This window comes from Leptidea sinapis, chromosome 33 (genome assembly GCF_905404315.1).
Source record: "Leptidea sinapis chromosome 33, ilLepSina1.1, whole genome shotgun sequence".
Lineage (NCBI taxonomy): Eukaryota > Metazoa > Arthropoda > Insecta > Lepidoptera > Pieridae > Leptidea > Leptidea sinapis.
In genome coordinates this window covers 3,348,152-3,362,901 of record NC_066297.1, presented here as the reverse complement: position 1 = coordinate 3,362,901, position 14,750 = coordinate 3,348,152, and the positions used below count along the sequence as shown (strand labels likewise).

At 37.2% G+C, this 14,750-nt stretch overlaps 1 protein-coding gene across 6 annotated transcripts in view; it reads right to left on the bottom strand.

Moving 5' to 3' along the window:
* LOC126974770 (plasma membrane calcium-transporting ATPase 3) overlaps positions 1-14,750 on the bottom strand; it is a 221,106-nt gene that overhangs the window by 20,222 nt on the left and 186,134 nt on the right. For 4 of the 6 annotated variants that reach the window (XM_050822432.1, XM_050822437.1, XM_050822435.1 and 1 more), the window contains 8 exons: positions 14,116-14,209; positions 12,908-13,024; positions 9,336-9,380; positions 7,922-8,079; positions 7,182-7,397; positions 5,444-5,686; positions 1,061-1,299; positions 239-401 (listed from right to left, as the gene is read on the bottom strand). In XM_050822432.1, the coding sequence (XP_050678389.1) occupies positions 239-401; positions 1,061-1,299; positions 5,444-5,686; positions 7,182-7,397; positions 7,922-8,079; positions 9,336-9,380; positions 12,908-13,024; positions 14,116-14,209 (1,275 nt within the window). The remainder of the gene's footprint in view (positions 1-238; positions 402-1,060; positions 1,300-5,443; positions 5,687-7,181; positions 7,398-7,921; positions 8,080-9,335; positions 9,381-12,907; positions 13,025-14,115; positions 14,210-14,750) is intronic. The other 2 variants (XM_050822434.1, XM_050822438.1) reach the window with 1 other exon arrangement.

Here is a 14,750-nt window from a genome sequence, read left to right as displayed (position 1 = left end):
GTCTGAGGGCGCCTTAGCTAGTAAAATTACTGATCTTAGACTTAGTATTAAGATACTCACGCTAGTCACCTTGAGACTCTTATGTCATAAGTGTCTCAAGGTGATGAGCGCAGTTTTTTCAGTAATCCTGCAGTACCGGCTTGTAATGGGCAGGGCGTATCAATTACCATCAACTTAACGTCCTGCTCGACTCGTCCCTTACTTTCATAAAATAAAATAAAAATAGACAGGGTATCACCTGATTAATCTCCGCCTTTCCGGGCACGAAGTCCCTGTAGGCCACGGAGATGGTCCTCAGTCCGTCGCAGGCCATCGGCTCTATGACCTGCTTCACGAGCCGGTCCTGCATGTCGCGAGTGAACTTCTCCAGACGACCCTCGTGCCCGTAGATGAACGCGCACCTGACAGACACGTACAATTTATTGATTTCGTTTCTCAAAACATATGACCACAACAACCTTTAAAGACAGATCAAACAGAAAATCGGATTTCCTATCGTTGTTCCAACTTTATTATTATTTATACTATATTTATATACTATTATTTTATTTCAATTAACGATAAAAAGATTTTAATAATTAGTATTATACAATAAATATTGTACATTTAGTAAATTAAGTTACTTGCAGTGAGTGTACGAAAAAGATGAAATAAAGTAATATTATTATTTAAAAAAAACTTAGAATAAAATCCAAAAAATCTATTTATTTTAATTTTACAAATCCAAAATTGTAACTCATTTAATATTTTATAATGATATTAATTTCAAGTTAAACAAAAGTGATAAACATAAGAATATCAAAATTATTATCGTCATTTTATTAATTGTATTAGGTCTCATTTGCCCACTGACTGCACTAGCAACGGCGCCCTTCACACCGAAACACAGTAATGTTTACACATTACTGTTTCACGGCAGAAACCATGTTGTGGCACCCATAGCATCTAGCCGGCATCCTGTGCACAGGAGCCTGTTGCAAGGGAATGACCCGTACGCTCGATTGTATTCCTTTTCTATAAAAAAACAATAGAGGCACTGAGGACAGGATGTGGGACTCACTTCTTGAGCACGATCTCGGAGGCACCCTTGGTGTAGAGCCGGTAGCCTCCCTGATGCGGGATCACGGTTGACATACTCTTCCTCACGGAATTGAACGTGTACACGCGCGTCAACGACTCCTCGGGGTGTCGCTCTCGTACCGCGTCGTAGCTCTGCCCGAGAGCGCACACAAACCCGAGTAGCGCGCACTCCGTTTTGTTTCCGACCTGCATGGGCGGGCCCGTGGGGTCTTGCGATGGCTGCAATAAACAACATCATATTTTATTCATGAATCAATTTCTATTTTGGCCATATAGCCGAATGGTTAGTTACCCTGACTAGTAAGCTCTACTAGAGACTCGGGTTTAAATCCCGGTAGGTGCAGTGTAGGTCATTTATTGTTTGTTTCCGAGTCATGGATGTTTATATGTATGTTTAAGTAAGTATATTGTATTAAATATATCGTTGTTTTGTACAAGATATTCCTAGTTTGGGGCAAGATAAAAGTGTGTCAATAATATTATTCTTATTTTGTTTCAAAGCAGACCTGACTTTTTTTATGAAAACAAGGAACCAGACGAGCAAAGCGTTTAGCTGATGGTAATAGATTGACACTTGCTACGACAATGAATAACTCGAAAATATTAAAATGTTCAAATTGTAATATTGTGATATGTGAAGTTTTGGCTTTTGTACAAAATAAATTAGACGTTATGGATGAGCAAAGCCTTGTGAAAATTTGTGAAAGTTCGTTTAATGAGAATGAAATCGAGACGGCGAAGTCTTTACTTTTTGAATCCGTGAATAAGCGGCCGAATACAAGAAAACGCCAAGGGAAGTCATTGCGGAATATAGAAGACATAATCTGTCTATTTAAGGAAACGGACCCTGAACTGGTACCAACTTTTGTAGCCAAGTAGTGAAATTACCACCTGTTACTTTTGACCATGTTGACGTGACAGTGTTGCTAAAAAAGATATTAATTTTAGAAAAATCGATGCAACTAATCCAACACAATTACGTTACAAGAGATGAACTAAATGATAATTGTAAAAAATATTGTGAAAAAGAAACAGTTACGGATGAGTTTCGAAATGTAAATTTGAAAAGAGAGGGTACTTCGAAATTTTGTGATAGCGAAACTTTAGCACTTTCATTAAATAACGAAGACAATATAGATTGTTCACCTCCCTTACGTGAACAAAATGAATTATTGCACTCAAGTCATCCGTCGCCCGCTATTAACAGTGTGAGTGGGAAGATACAGCCGTCGTCACCTACACAATCGCAGGTACTTGTAAATAAGACGTTAGTTGCAAAGGAGACGGCATCAGTTTCTGAGAGACGCTCGTGCCTTGTCAATAATAAGGATGGTTGCTCGTTTCCATTATTGAATAGAACAGCTGAGCCTTCGTGTAAACAGATGTACAATAATATTATGAAAATAACTTGTACAGAAAAGGATACAACAAATAGCGCCTCATTCGCAGAGGTAACTCAAAGAGATGGTGAGTGGAAAAAATTTAAACCAACTGAAGAATGGACACTGGTTCAGAAGCGGAGGCTAAGAAATCGTTTTATAAGTCAAACGGGCTGTGCTATTCTTGACTCCGAAAAAATTCATCCAAAGTTCAAAGCGGCAGACAAAGGTACCACTATTTATTTCAAATGTAGATAAGAATGTGTCTGAAGAAGACATTATTATGTGAATGAGAAAACTCAAGAAAAGATTTCTTTAGTAAAAATTAGTATGAAAAAGCAACGAGATTATAACTCCTATAAACTTTTCGTGAACAAATGTAAAATAGATACGTTCTTAGATGATAAGTTGTGGCCATCAGGCATAGCGTTTCGGCGTTTTGTTAATTTTCACGAGAGGAAAAATAGCAAAAAACATTTAGGTGCTGATAAATCATAAAAGGATTAATTGTATTAGATATTATATTAAAACACTGTTATTAAAGAGATGGAAAACTATAACAATAAAATCAGTTTTAATTGCAAGTCGCTTAAGAGATCAATAGAGGGTATAAGATTACTAAGCGAAACAGCTAAGTGGGGTCTTAGAAACAACGATCAAATAAATCAATATCATGCATTATGTGATGCTGAATTTAGAACTATCGGAATACCCCCAGAAATGATTAGTTGTTGCGATAAGTACTGTAATAATAGAAGTCATCAAGCCATTCTTGATAATATGTATGATAAAATTGTAAAAACATTGTCATACGGAGCTGCTATATCATATAAGAATAGAATTTTCAAAAAATCTAACCATATTATTGGGTGGAATAAGTATGTTAAGGGGCCTCACAAAGAGGCGCGATTAAAATATCAAATGTGGGTTCTTGAAGCACGTCCCCAAAGGGTAAAACATATAATGAGATGACAGAAGCTAAAAAAATTTTTAAGTCCAAATTAAAATGGTGTCAGGATAGGCAGGATCAGTTTAAAATGGACCAACTTGCTTCTAATCAGGCTACCAAAGATTTCAAAAAATTTTGGAATAATACAAAGAGCCTCAATGTTAAACCGACCTTCCCAGTATATATTGGTGATGCAAATGAGCATAATGCGAATAATTTTAAAAACCATTTTTGTATACGGTCACCCCTGCATTCCGATCTGTACAAGGTGAGCGATGCTGAGGTCTTAAATACGTATGAAAACATAAAAATACCGGCCAAGTGCATTTCGGATATTATTTCAAAAATGCAACGTGGAAAATCTCCTGGGTATGACAGTCTCAGCATCGAGCACTTTAAGTATGCTGGTGTTCATCTTCCGCGTGTTCTCTCTCTGTTTTACACTTTGTGTATAGGTCATTCATATTTACCGGAAGCATTAATGCGAACTATTGTCATCCCTGTTGTGAAGAATAAAACAGGTGACACTTCTGACATGAGCAACTACCGTCCCATATCCCTTGCTACTACCGCGGCTAAGATACTTGACAGCTTGCTCAATAAGCAACTTGGTGTTTATATTCAAATCCATGATGCGCAATTTGGTTTTAGAACTGGTACGTCAACGGAAAGTGCTATATTAACCTTGAAGCATACTGTCGGGTACTATACCAATAGGAAAACCTCAGTATTTGCCTGCTTTCTAGACTTGTCTAAGGCGTTTGACCTGGTGTCATATCCAGTACTGTGGGACAAGATGAGAAGTGCAGGAGTGCCAGAACGGTTCACTGCCCTAATCAAGTATTGGTATAACAATCAAAAAAATCAGCTGAGGTGGATGGGTGCTCTGTCAGATGAATATCGATTAGAATGTGGTGTTAGACAGGGAGGTTTAACGTCTCCGTTACTCTTTAATCTTTATATGAATCACTTAATTGAGGAGCTGAGCAGCACACACGTTGGATATCACATAGATGAAACCTGTTGCAATAATCTTAGTTTCGCAGATGATATGGTACTGCTTAGTCCCTCAATCGGAGGACTTAGGAAGCTTATTTCCATTTGCGAGACATATGCAGCGGCTCACGGCTTAAAATATAACTCATTAAAGAGTCAAGTTATGATATTTCGAACTCCAAAACACAAGTCACGAAATTATCCTTGCTTATTTCTCGCAAATAAAAAGCTAGAGATTGTTGATAAGTTTAAATATTTAGGTCACATCATTTCGAATGACTTAAGAGATGACTATGACATAGAGCGGGAGCGTAGAGCGCTGTCAGTGAGGAGTAATATGCTCGCCCGCAGGTTTGCTCGAAGCACAAATAATGTTAAAGCGTTATTATTCAAAGCATTCTGCCAGTCTTTTTACTCGAGTAGCTTGTGGGTGTCATATTCGCGCGGGGCTTAGAGCGTTCTACGTGTCACATATAATAATGCGTTTAGGAGGCTGTTAGGGCTGCCGTGGCGTTGTAGCGCTTCTGGAATGTTTGCTGAGGCATGTGTGGACGGTTTCCATGCCATAATGCGCAAAAAAGCGGTCTCCATGTTGCAGCGTCTACGTGTAAGCAGTAACAGCATCCTAAAGATGATTGCTGCCAGAGCTGACTGTTCCTTCCAGAAACACTGGATACAGTTAGCTCTTGGTTTATAAATATATTTCACTAATAATACTAACGTAGTTCATAATAAATATTGTTACTAATACATTTACTAATATATATGGAGATGTCTCTGAATTAAATAAATAAAAAATAGATACGCCCTGCCCATTACAATGCTAGTAAAATTACTGGGCAAATGGGACTTAACATCTTATGCCTCAAAATGCGCAGCGCAGTTGTAGTGCCGCTCAGAATTTTTGGGGTTTTTCAAGAATCCTGAGCGGCACTGCATTGTAATGGGCAGGGTGTATCAATTACCATCAGCTGGACGTCCTGCTCGTCTCGTCCCTTATTTTCATAAAAAAAAGAACTTGGTTCCCAGCTTCACTCACCATAATCCTGGAGGTGAACGCGCTGTTGATGGACATGCCCTCGATCATGGTGTCGCCGACCTGGGCCGGGATGTCGCGGAAGTTGGGCGTGACCTTGCACAGCTTCTCGCAGATGTAGGACTGCACGACTGTCATGCGGTTGGTGGTGAGAGTACCGGTCTTGTCGGAACAGATGGCGGTCGCATTACCCATAGTCTCGCAGGCGTCCAAGTGCCGCACCAGGTTGTTGTCTTTCATCATTTTCTGCAATGCACAAATGGTTGCCATCATTTTAACCCATGCCCATTGATATATTATATACATATTGTACGTTACTCGTACACTGGACGTACTTATTAAAATGACAATACCGAATAAATTGTTGAAACGTTTTAATGTAAGTACCTACTCATTAATTACAATAGAAGTTTCATATATATAGAAGGATGCGAGATAGCTGACAGATGACAGATGCAACAACAACATTGTAAGTAAGTTTCGAAGTACCGCCGTGCACGTTTTTTGACGCCTGAACACTCGGCTATGCTCGGAGTTTCAATGCGAGATCGAATCAGAAATGAGGATCCCCTCATTTAGATTCGTAGGAGAACTAAGTCACACACACATAGTACAAATGATTGCGAAACTGAAGTGGCAGTGGGCAGGGCACATTGGTAGTTGGCGTAGTAAAGTCCTCGAATGGCGACCACGTACCGGAAGACGCAGTGTTGGTAGGCCCCCACAATATGGACCGACGATCTGATCAAGATCGCCGGAATACGTTGGATGAGGGCAGCGCAGGACCGATCGTTGTAGAATTCTTTGGTGGAGGCCTTTGTCCAGCAGTGGACGTCTTCCGGCTGATGACGATGATGATGAAACAAGCACCCATAACTTAACATTTGAGTGCGCTTTTAAATCATTGCAGTTCGATCACCCCGAAGGCACCACATGCCCCTTTAAAACATGGAAAATATCATACTTTTAGGAAACAAAAAACGTTGGAGTTTCTGTTATTTTCAGTAAATTCATTGTTTAGGTATCACTTAATTGTTTCTGTGAATATTTAATCAAGAAATTAGCGTATATAACACAAATATGATAACTGTTATTAAATTCAAATAAAACTAAATGTTCTACATTTTCATTACCAAATGTCAAACAGGTCAGTAAAAATATCAAAATTAACACGCCTGTCTCCTATGGAAAGGGTATTGATACCACTGGTACAGTCAATCTGATATATAATATATATATAAGTCGATATGGAAAAAAACCAATAACATATATGCTAAAAGAAAATGGAACTATATATTGCCCGAAATCGTCAATGATTTGCCATATTCTATTAGAGATACCAGTAATACAAAATCATTGTTTTTAGGGCGATGTAAGAGACATTTCTTGGGAATGAGTGCCGCTGATCATGGCCATATACTCTAGGAAATGCCTATTACTAATGAACATAGCCATAGGTGTCTCATTATCTCATTATTTCTATTGTTTTTATATTGATTTGTCTCCGCGTTGCTATTTAATTCAGTCTTTTTATTATATGTAATTATTTTTCGACTTTAAATGGATTTTTTTAGAATAATTATTATTTAATATTAAAATATTTTAAGTGTAGAATAAGTGAACTCGCTATTCCTAACATAAACACTTAAGTTTCATGAGGATGGCTTAAATTGTCTAGTAGTTTGTTTCTTGTATATTTTGAACAATAAATAAAAAAATAAAATATTGGTATCTTTCTTACCTTAACAGAATAAGCAAGAGAGAGTGTTACAGCGAGCGGTAGCCCTTCAGGAACAGCGACCACGAGCACGGTGACACCGATGATGAGATGCTTCACCAGGTTGTTGATGTACGTGGCCTTCCACTCCTTGCCCTCTATCACGAACGTGTGCACGCAGAACTGGATTATCAGGATGACCACGGTGAGAACAGCTATCGTCGAACCGGCGTAACCGATCTGCCAAAATTAACCCAATTATTAAGTAACGTGCACAAATTGTAAGCAACTTTATTGCATTAAATTTGTTCTAAATCAATTGATAAGAATAAAAATTTAATATACATTAAATTTTGCATATTATTATGCATACTTCTACCTACTCCATCTGAGATTTTTTTAAAGAAGAGGAAGACAAACGTACGTACAAGATGTTAAGTGATCACCGCCGCCCACATTCTCTTGCAACACCAGAGGAATCACAGGAGTGTTGCAGGCATTTAAGGAAGGTGTACGCGCTTTTTTTGGCGCGTCCCGGAAACACCGCACAAGGAACCTCATTCTACTGATTTGTTGGAAGTGGAAGAAAGTTCCTTAAAAACCGCACTGTGGAGGAACGCCACACATCCAGCTGGTGAGGATGATATCCTAATTTGTGACGTGTCGTACGAAAGTCGAATTCGGCGGCAGGAATCAGGTGAAAGAGCTCTTCGGAACACTCGCGTGATTCGCGTTAAAGTAAAATGAATGTAGTGGTAGGTGACCTGTATAGCCAGCTTGGTCAGCTTGGCTTGAAGCACCGACTTCTCCTTCTTGTGGGACGCCTCGGGCGCGGGTTTGTCACTGGCCGGTGCCACGTGGTTGTCCTCCGCGCGTGCATGGTTGGCGCCCGCATTACCGCTTGCCAAAGCATCTTCATCACCTATTCATTAAAAATTATGAAAACAAAACCGCAAACATTTTAAAAGATCACCAAATCAAGGCAATCCTCAACACATTGACAGTAAAAGTACACCACAGACAAATATAAAAGCGTTGCTTCAATTTGGAAAGAGTTTAATAATTAATAAAAGCCAAATTAGCGTATTGTTATTACACACTTAGAGACGAATTTAATTATCGAATCATATTGAAATACTAAGGGGAAAGATTTTATTATTATATAAATATTAATTGTTTAATTTACCTTTTTATTGAAGATTAGTTTCAGACCCGATTTCAATCATACTAAAATGTATAAAAATAAACTTTACAGAACCTTTAAGCACATACATATTCCGGAAGATCGGAAGATGTCTCAGCTTACAACCATGTTTTCAGAATCTTTTGACAATAATGCATAACAGTGCAATAATACAATTATTACTACATTTAATCCTGAATCTGTTGCCTTAACCAGAAATTCAGATTCACAACATTTTTCTGCATCAGAAACGGGTCTTAATTGTGAAATTAATTATATTGATTTAGATAAATATCGTGGTTGTTTACCAAGAAATGACTTGTCTTTAAGATGTTACCAAAACGCATTTTAATGACGTTTAAATGAAGGGTACTGATGCTGTTATAGAAAGCATCCTGAAAGTTAATGTTTAATTTCATTAATAGTTATTTATGCAACTGTTGTGTAATAAGGGGTATTAAAACACGAATGTTATAATAGTATAACATGAGTGTTTTAATACCTAATTATCAACAGTTGCATACAAGACTTTATCTACACCCATAATACGAATCCTCTATAAAAGATTAGTTACTGCTAACATTAAAAAAGCCAGTCCTAGTAACCGTTACATCATCCAAACGAGTGTTGTAATGAAAACGGATGATGTAATGTTGTACTGAATTTCATAGCATATAATGGTTATTAGGACATTGGGTGTTTTGATGTTAGCAATAATCTAACCGTTTTAGAATCTTTAATAGAGGATCTATATAAATATAATCCCGTGACTTTTTTTTTCATTTTGACAGTCAAAGATAGCATGTGATATTATAATGAAACATTAACTTTAAGGATGCTTTCTGCAACTAGCGGAAATCTGTTAAACGAATAATTGATGTGAAATCGGGTCGAAACTATTGAACTATCTATTTGTTTAAGCATTGAAGCCGACACGAGCGTCGCGCCGCCAAGGTCAAGGTGAAGCAGGAGACAGCTAGGTATAGGAGTCTTACCGGTGAGGCTCTTGCGTTGGGTGCCCTTCCGTTGTTTTTTAGCTTCTACTTGCGCCAATGTCGGGCCCACGTTCACAAGACAAGCATACACATTTACAGGGATCACATCATGCCAACACGACAGACACACGATGCAATTAAATGTGTATGTTTAATCGTTTCGTCGGCGACGGGCGTGCGGCGGTCGGGGCGAGGGTACGGGGTGGGGAAACAAAAGTTGCATGTCATTGAACAGGTCACTATGTGTGCCGCTAAATCTAAGGGTTTATTACGCACAACTATTGGTGCAATTGTACCATTATGTATAATGCTAATATACTTTGTTATTATATTAAGATATTGATATATAACTATCGTTATCATGTCACCAAGAAGATGGCATCTTTGATGGTAGACATGGATGCTTCAAATACCTGTCGTTGAGTCATTAACACGACCAATGCCTTGTTAATTGTTTTAAGAGGGCATCTAATTCACAATTTAAATAAAATACATTGCACCCATAATATTAACTACTTACACGTAAGATTTTCGACAAAATAAAATTGCACCAATACTTGAGCGAAGCATTTGCATTTACATATTCGCTTTTATTCATCCAATTTAGGACCGTCACACACTATTGACTCACACATTTTTTGTAATAATAAAAAGTCGCTAGCGTGTGAACGGTCTATTATTTTAGAAATAGTAACGAGATTATTTTATTTGTATATAATTAATATCTAAAAGGAATACTAGTTTTCTACTGGGGATGACATCATGCTAACAAAACAATGGGACAGGCAATTAGTCATACACATACAAATCATTGTCAACAACTAGGTAATATCTTGAAATGAAAACATAAAATAATCTCATGTAAAATGAATTAAATTGGTGAATTAAATGGAAATATCTTACAATATCTAGTTGGTTGTTTATGTTAAATTAATATTAATAATAATAATTGATAAAAATATAAAAGTCAGCGTTTATAGTGTGCTTTAATATTTATAAGCAGACAGGATATCGACACTAGTCGCCGCCATTTTGGTTTTAGCGCTGATAGCAGTTGTGACTGACGTGAGTGTACTTGGAACGTAGATAGAATATGAACCCTAGATTCGCTGTCAGCGTATGTAAATGAGACAGCGATAGTCTGTGACGTGTGTTATGTTTTGTTTTTTTTCGTTCTGGAGGATTTGTACATCGTAACTGACCACAACGTCACATATTTTAACAATTACTGAATTCACACCAAATAACTCAATTACGTATTAACAATCAGAATTTATTGAATTAGAATTTAAAATAAATAATATTGCACCACGGCTGCCATTGTTTGTTGGGAGCCGATGAACTGGGACAGCAGATATTGTGTGTATCTCGCTTACTCTCATAACCAATCTAATTTATGTGTCTCTGCCACATTATTATTTAATTTTAGCGACGCGTCTATTGGTCATCTTCTATCTACGACTTGGAACTAATAGTAGTTCTTTAATGTAATGTCAAAATCGTTTCATAATACGCTCACGGTGGCGCTTCATGTCGATATAAAAAGTAGCTGTCACGTGATAGCCTGTCTATCTTATACCTGTAAGATAGAGATCAGCGCATTGTAAGATTTCCATTTCACCAATTTAATCGAGAGAATTCTCAGTGACAGGAGCGCAGTAGCCATGAGATGACATCGGGTACGCTTCATTTTGTAAAAAGAGATCGCTTTCGCAATTCGTGTGTGTTTTTTATTGTAAATAACTGCAGCATATTTATTTTACAGTAGATAAATGAGTGCAGATTATGTCGCTCATACTGGATGGTTCGAGATCGTTCGAATAACTCTGATGTTTATAAATTGTAAACACGAAAATCCCGAGTAGCAATTCATACGATAAATTGGAAACAATAAACCAATAAGAAGGGATCGACGGCGTTACACTTTAAATTTTTCAAGTTTTTTTTACATAATATACCTATAGTCAATTTTTCACATAAAAAAGATCAACAAAAAGTATATTTAGAGCTCTTGCTCTCTCCGGCCAAATATATATTACGAATAAAAATTATCACCAGCATGAAAGCGATCCCTGTTTCGTAAACAAAGCGCACTTCACTAGATGCTATGCAACTACACTCGCGTCGACTTGAGGTCTTAACAGAAGGGTGATATTAATATCATCTATGAAAATGAAAATCATCAATAAAACTTAACATGTCTGAAGTATAATATTAATCTGAATCTTGAATCTTTGCTTTAAGTTTGATAATAATATAAAAGCTACTATTTTACAATTCAATTTCAAGTTGATTTAAAATATTTATCTACACCCATGCTTTAAATCCTCTATTAAAGATTCTAAAACAGGTAGCTAATTGCAAACATTAAAAAAGCCAGTCCTAGAAACTATAAAATCATCCAAACGAGTGTTGTAATGTTGTACTGAATTTCATTACAACACTCATTTGGATGATGTAATGGTTATTAGGACATTGTGTGTTTAGTTTAGCAGTAAGCAAACTGTTTCGGAATGTTTTATAGAGGATTAATAAAATGGGTGTAGATAAAGTCTTGTATGCAACTGTTTATAATTAGGTATTAAAACACTCATGTGATATTAATATCACATTCACCCATATTCGTGTTTTAATACACCTTATTTCACAACATAAATAACTATTAGTAATTTCATAACCAGTAGTACAGTATATTCAATAAATTGTCGCTTAATATCACCCTTCAATAATAATTAAATGATCTATATCTAAACAAGCGGAGCTATATTCTTTATTCATAGGGCATTAAGGTTGAGATCTATAAAGCGTACTTAGACTTTGCTCAAACTTTACTCACGTAAAACTTAGCGGAGTGTAAAACAATCCAATTAATGAAAGTCAAGTTCCAAGTCCTATGTAAGTAAAGTCTGAGGAAAGGCTAAGTACTGTCTGTAGATCTTAGTCTAAGTGCCTATATCGCGTATTAGTTTATATGAACATAGTATGCATGTATTGCTAATCATCAGCTATCTTCTTAGCGTTTGTTTCTGACGTCACTAAGGTTATTATTAAGACGGGTACTCACGATATATATTTTATTAATTTGCCCCATCCGCTGTTCCGCCGCGACGACGGTTCATTCATTCATCAATTGGATCGAAATATCGCCATAAAATTAATAAAATATATATCGTGAGTACCCGTCTTAATAAAATACTATGTTAAAGTTCCGCGATGATAAAAGTTTCAAATGTATGTCACTAGGGTTATCTTTTATCTTCTGGTTCGTTTGGCTCAGCAGATGAGATTTTCTTTAGTAGAATTAAAACAAATATAACTACACCATCTGTTGAGCCAATGTGAACATTTTAATCACAGTCTTAGGACTCATTCTCTTTCGCAGCCTCATTGTATTCGTTAAAAAAGCTTAAAACGACAAAGAATATGCACTCGGATGTTTATGCCAGCGCTTTTAAAACGCTACGCTTTTTTAGCTCGTGTGAATGAGGCCTAAGTGTGAGCGAAATCTTAGCAACGGCAGAAATAATGTATGACAGTAGGACAAGCGGATATGGAGAGTTGTAAATACTGACCCTTCTTCATCTGCTTGATCTCTTTCTCCTGTTTGTCCACGGCGGCGCCGAGTAGAGTGAAAATGATACCAGCCTGAGAGTTCACACCGACCGCTGTTACCAACATCTTACCAGAACCTGGGTTTTATAATAAAATATCAAAAGGGTGGGATTATAAAAATACTGGGTAAACTAAAGTATTACATACTAGTAAAAATTTCTAGCCATAACTCAAATGTTAATCTAAAGACTACGGAAATGTACTACGAGGGCGGCACTGAAAATTTCGGGAATCAAGGAAGTGACACAAAATTACTATTTAAAAATGTATTTATTGCTTTTCGAAGTATTCTCCGCGAAATTTGACACATTTTTCCATACGATGGAAACAATCATTGAAGCAACCTTTCCATTCGGAAGTTGGGGTCTCTAAAATGGCCGTTTTGTAGGCATCCACAGCTTCTTCAGGTGATGAAAATCTCTGACCACGCAATTTATTCTTTATTTTAGGGAAAGTATAGAAATCATTAGGGCTTAGGTCGGGGCTGTACCGCGGATGGTTTAGTTTAAGTTTTCAATTAAAAAGATTTTAATATGACAGGAACAGTGGAAATATTCAATGGAAAGTATCGGGAATGCCCGATACTTTTAGTGCAGCCCTCGTAAGAAAAAATGTGCTCTCTGTGATTTTTTATTTATACTTTAGAGACTTCATAATTCACTACTAACTAATATAATCCACGAAGGACATATTAGTCGTCACAGTGACGTTATTCCAGGTAGACCCCAGGCTAGCGGAACTCTCTAAGAAAAAAAGCGGTTCACTTGATTGTATGACACGTGCAGTCATTGATAGATTGACAGATGACGGCTATTATCTTGTATTAAACGGACGATAGCCGAAATCCACTACGTTTTAAGCAACAGTTCGCTTTCAAATCGGCTTCGTAATTACTGCTATTTTCAACTTATGTCAAATCATTGCACGTTTCAAACTAAACTCAATTTAAATTTTTACTTAGGCAGTCCCGCCTCTTATCACGTAGTATTTACATCCTCTTTGGTAGACACGACAAAGGTTTTAGGTTACTGCGACAGGCTGATGACGTCACGCAAACTTATTAACGTATGAAAGGTCTCTGTCGTTATTTCTGTGGTGGTAAGGTGGTGAGCCATGATGTGTTCGGGACTGTACGCCCATAAACCATAAAACACGGTGAATGAATTACCTTCCATTACGTGAGTACCAGATAGCACCATGGGATCAAAAGATTCTCCCTTCTTGACATGGTCCGATTCTCCCGTTAACGAAGACTCGTCAATCTGGAAAATGAGAGAATAACAATTTAAAAATGGAATGAGTATGCATTTCCAATTCTTAGTTTTTAAAATATTTCGTTTCAATGCGTAATTTTGAAACCACACTAATTTGTTGAAAACTATTATTATAGTTTTTCTTAAGTGATGGAAAGTGCAATCTAGCCGCTCATAGAGATTCGCTATACCAGACGTCAAGAGATGGATTGAATCTGAACTTGGTGCTGTCCATAAGACACATCGTTTCACTCTCTTGGGGATAAAATGATGAAAAACACTATTTTTTTATGACAATAAGGGAGCTGGACGTTCAGCTGATGGTAATTGATACGCCCTACCCAGTACAATGCAGTGCCGCTCAGGATTCTTGGAAAACCCAAAAATTCTGAGCGGCACTACAATTGCGTTCGTCACTTTGAGAGATAAGATGTTAAGTCTCATTTGCCCAGTAATTTCACTAGCTACAACGCCCTTCAGACCGAATCACTATAATGTTTATACATTACTGCTTCGCGGCATAAATAGGCATCGATGTACCCATGGTACC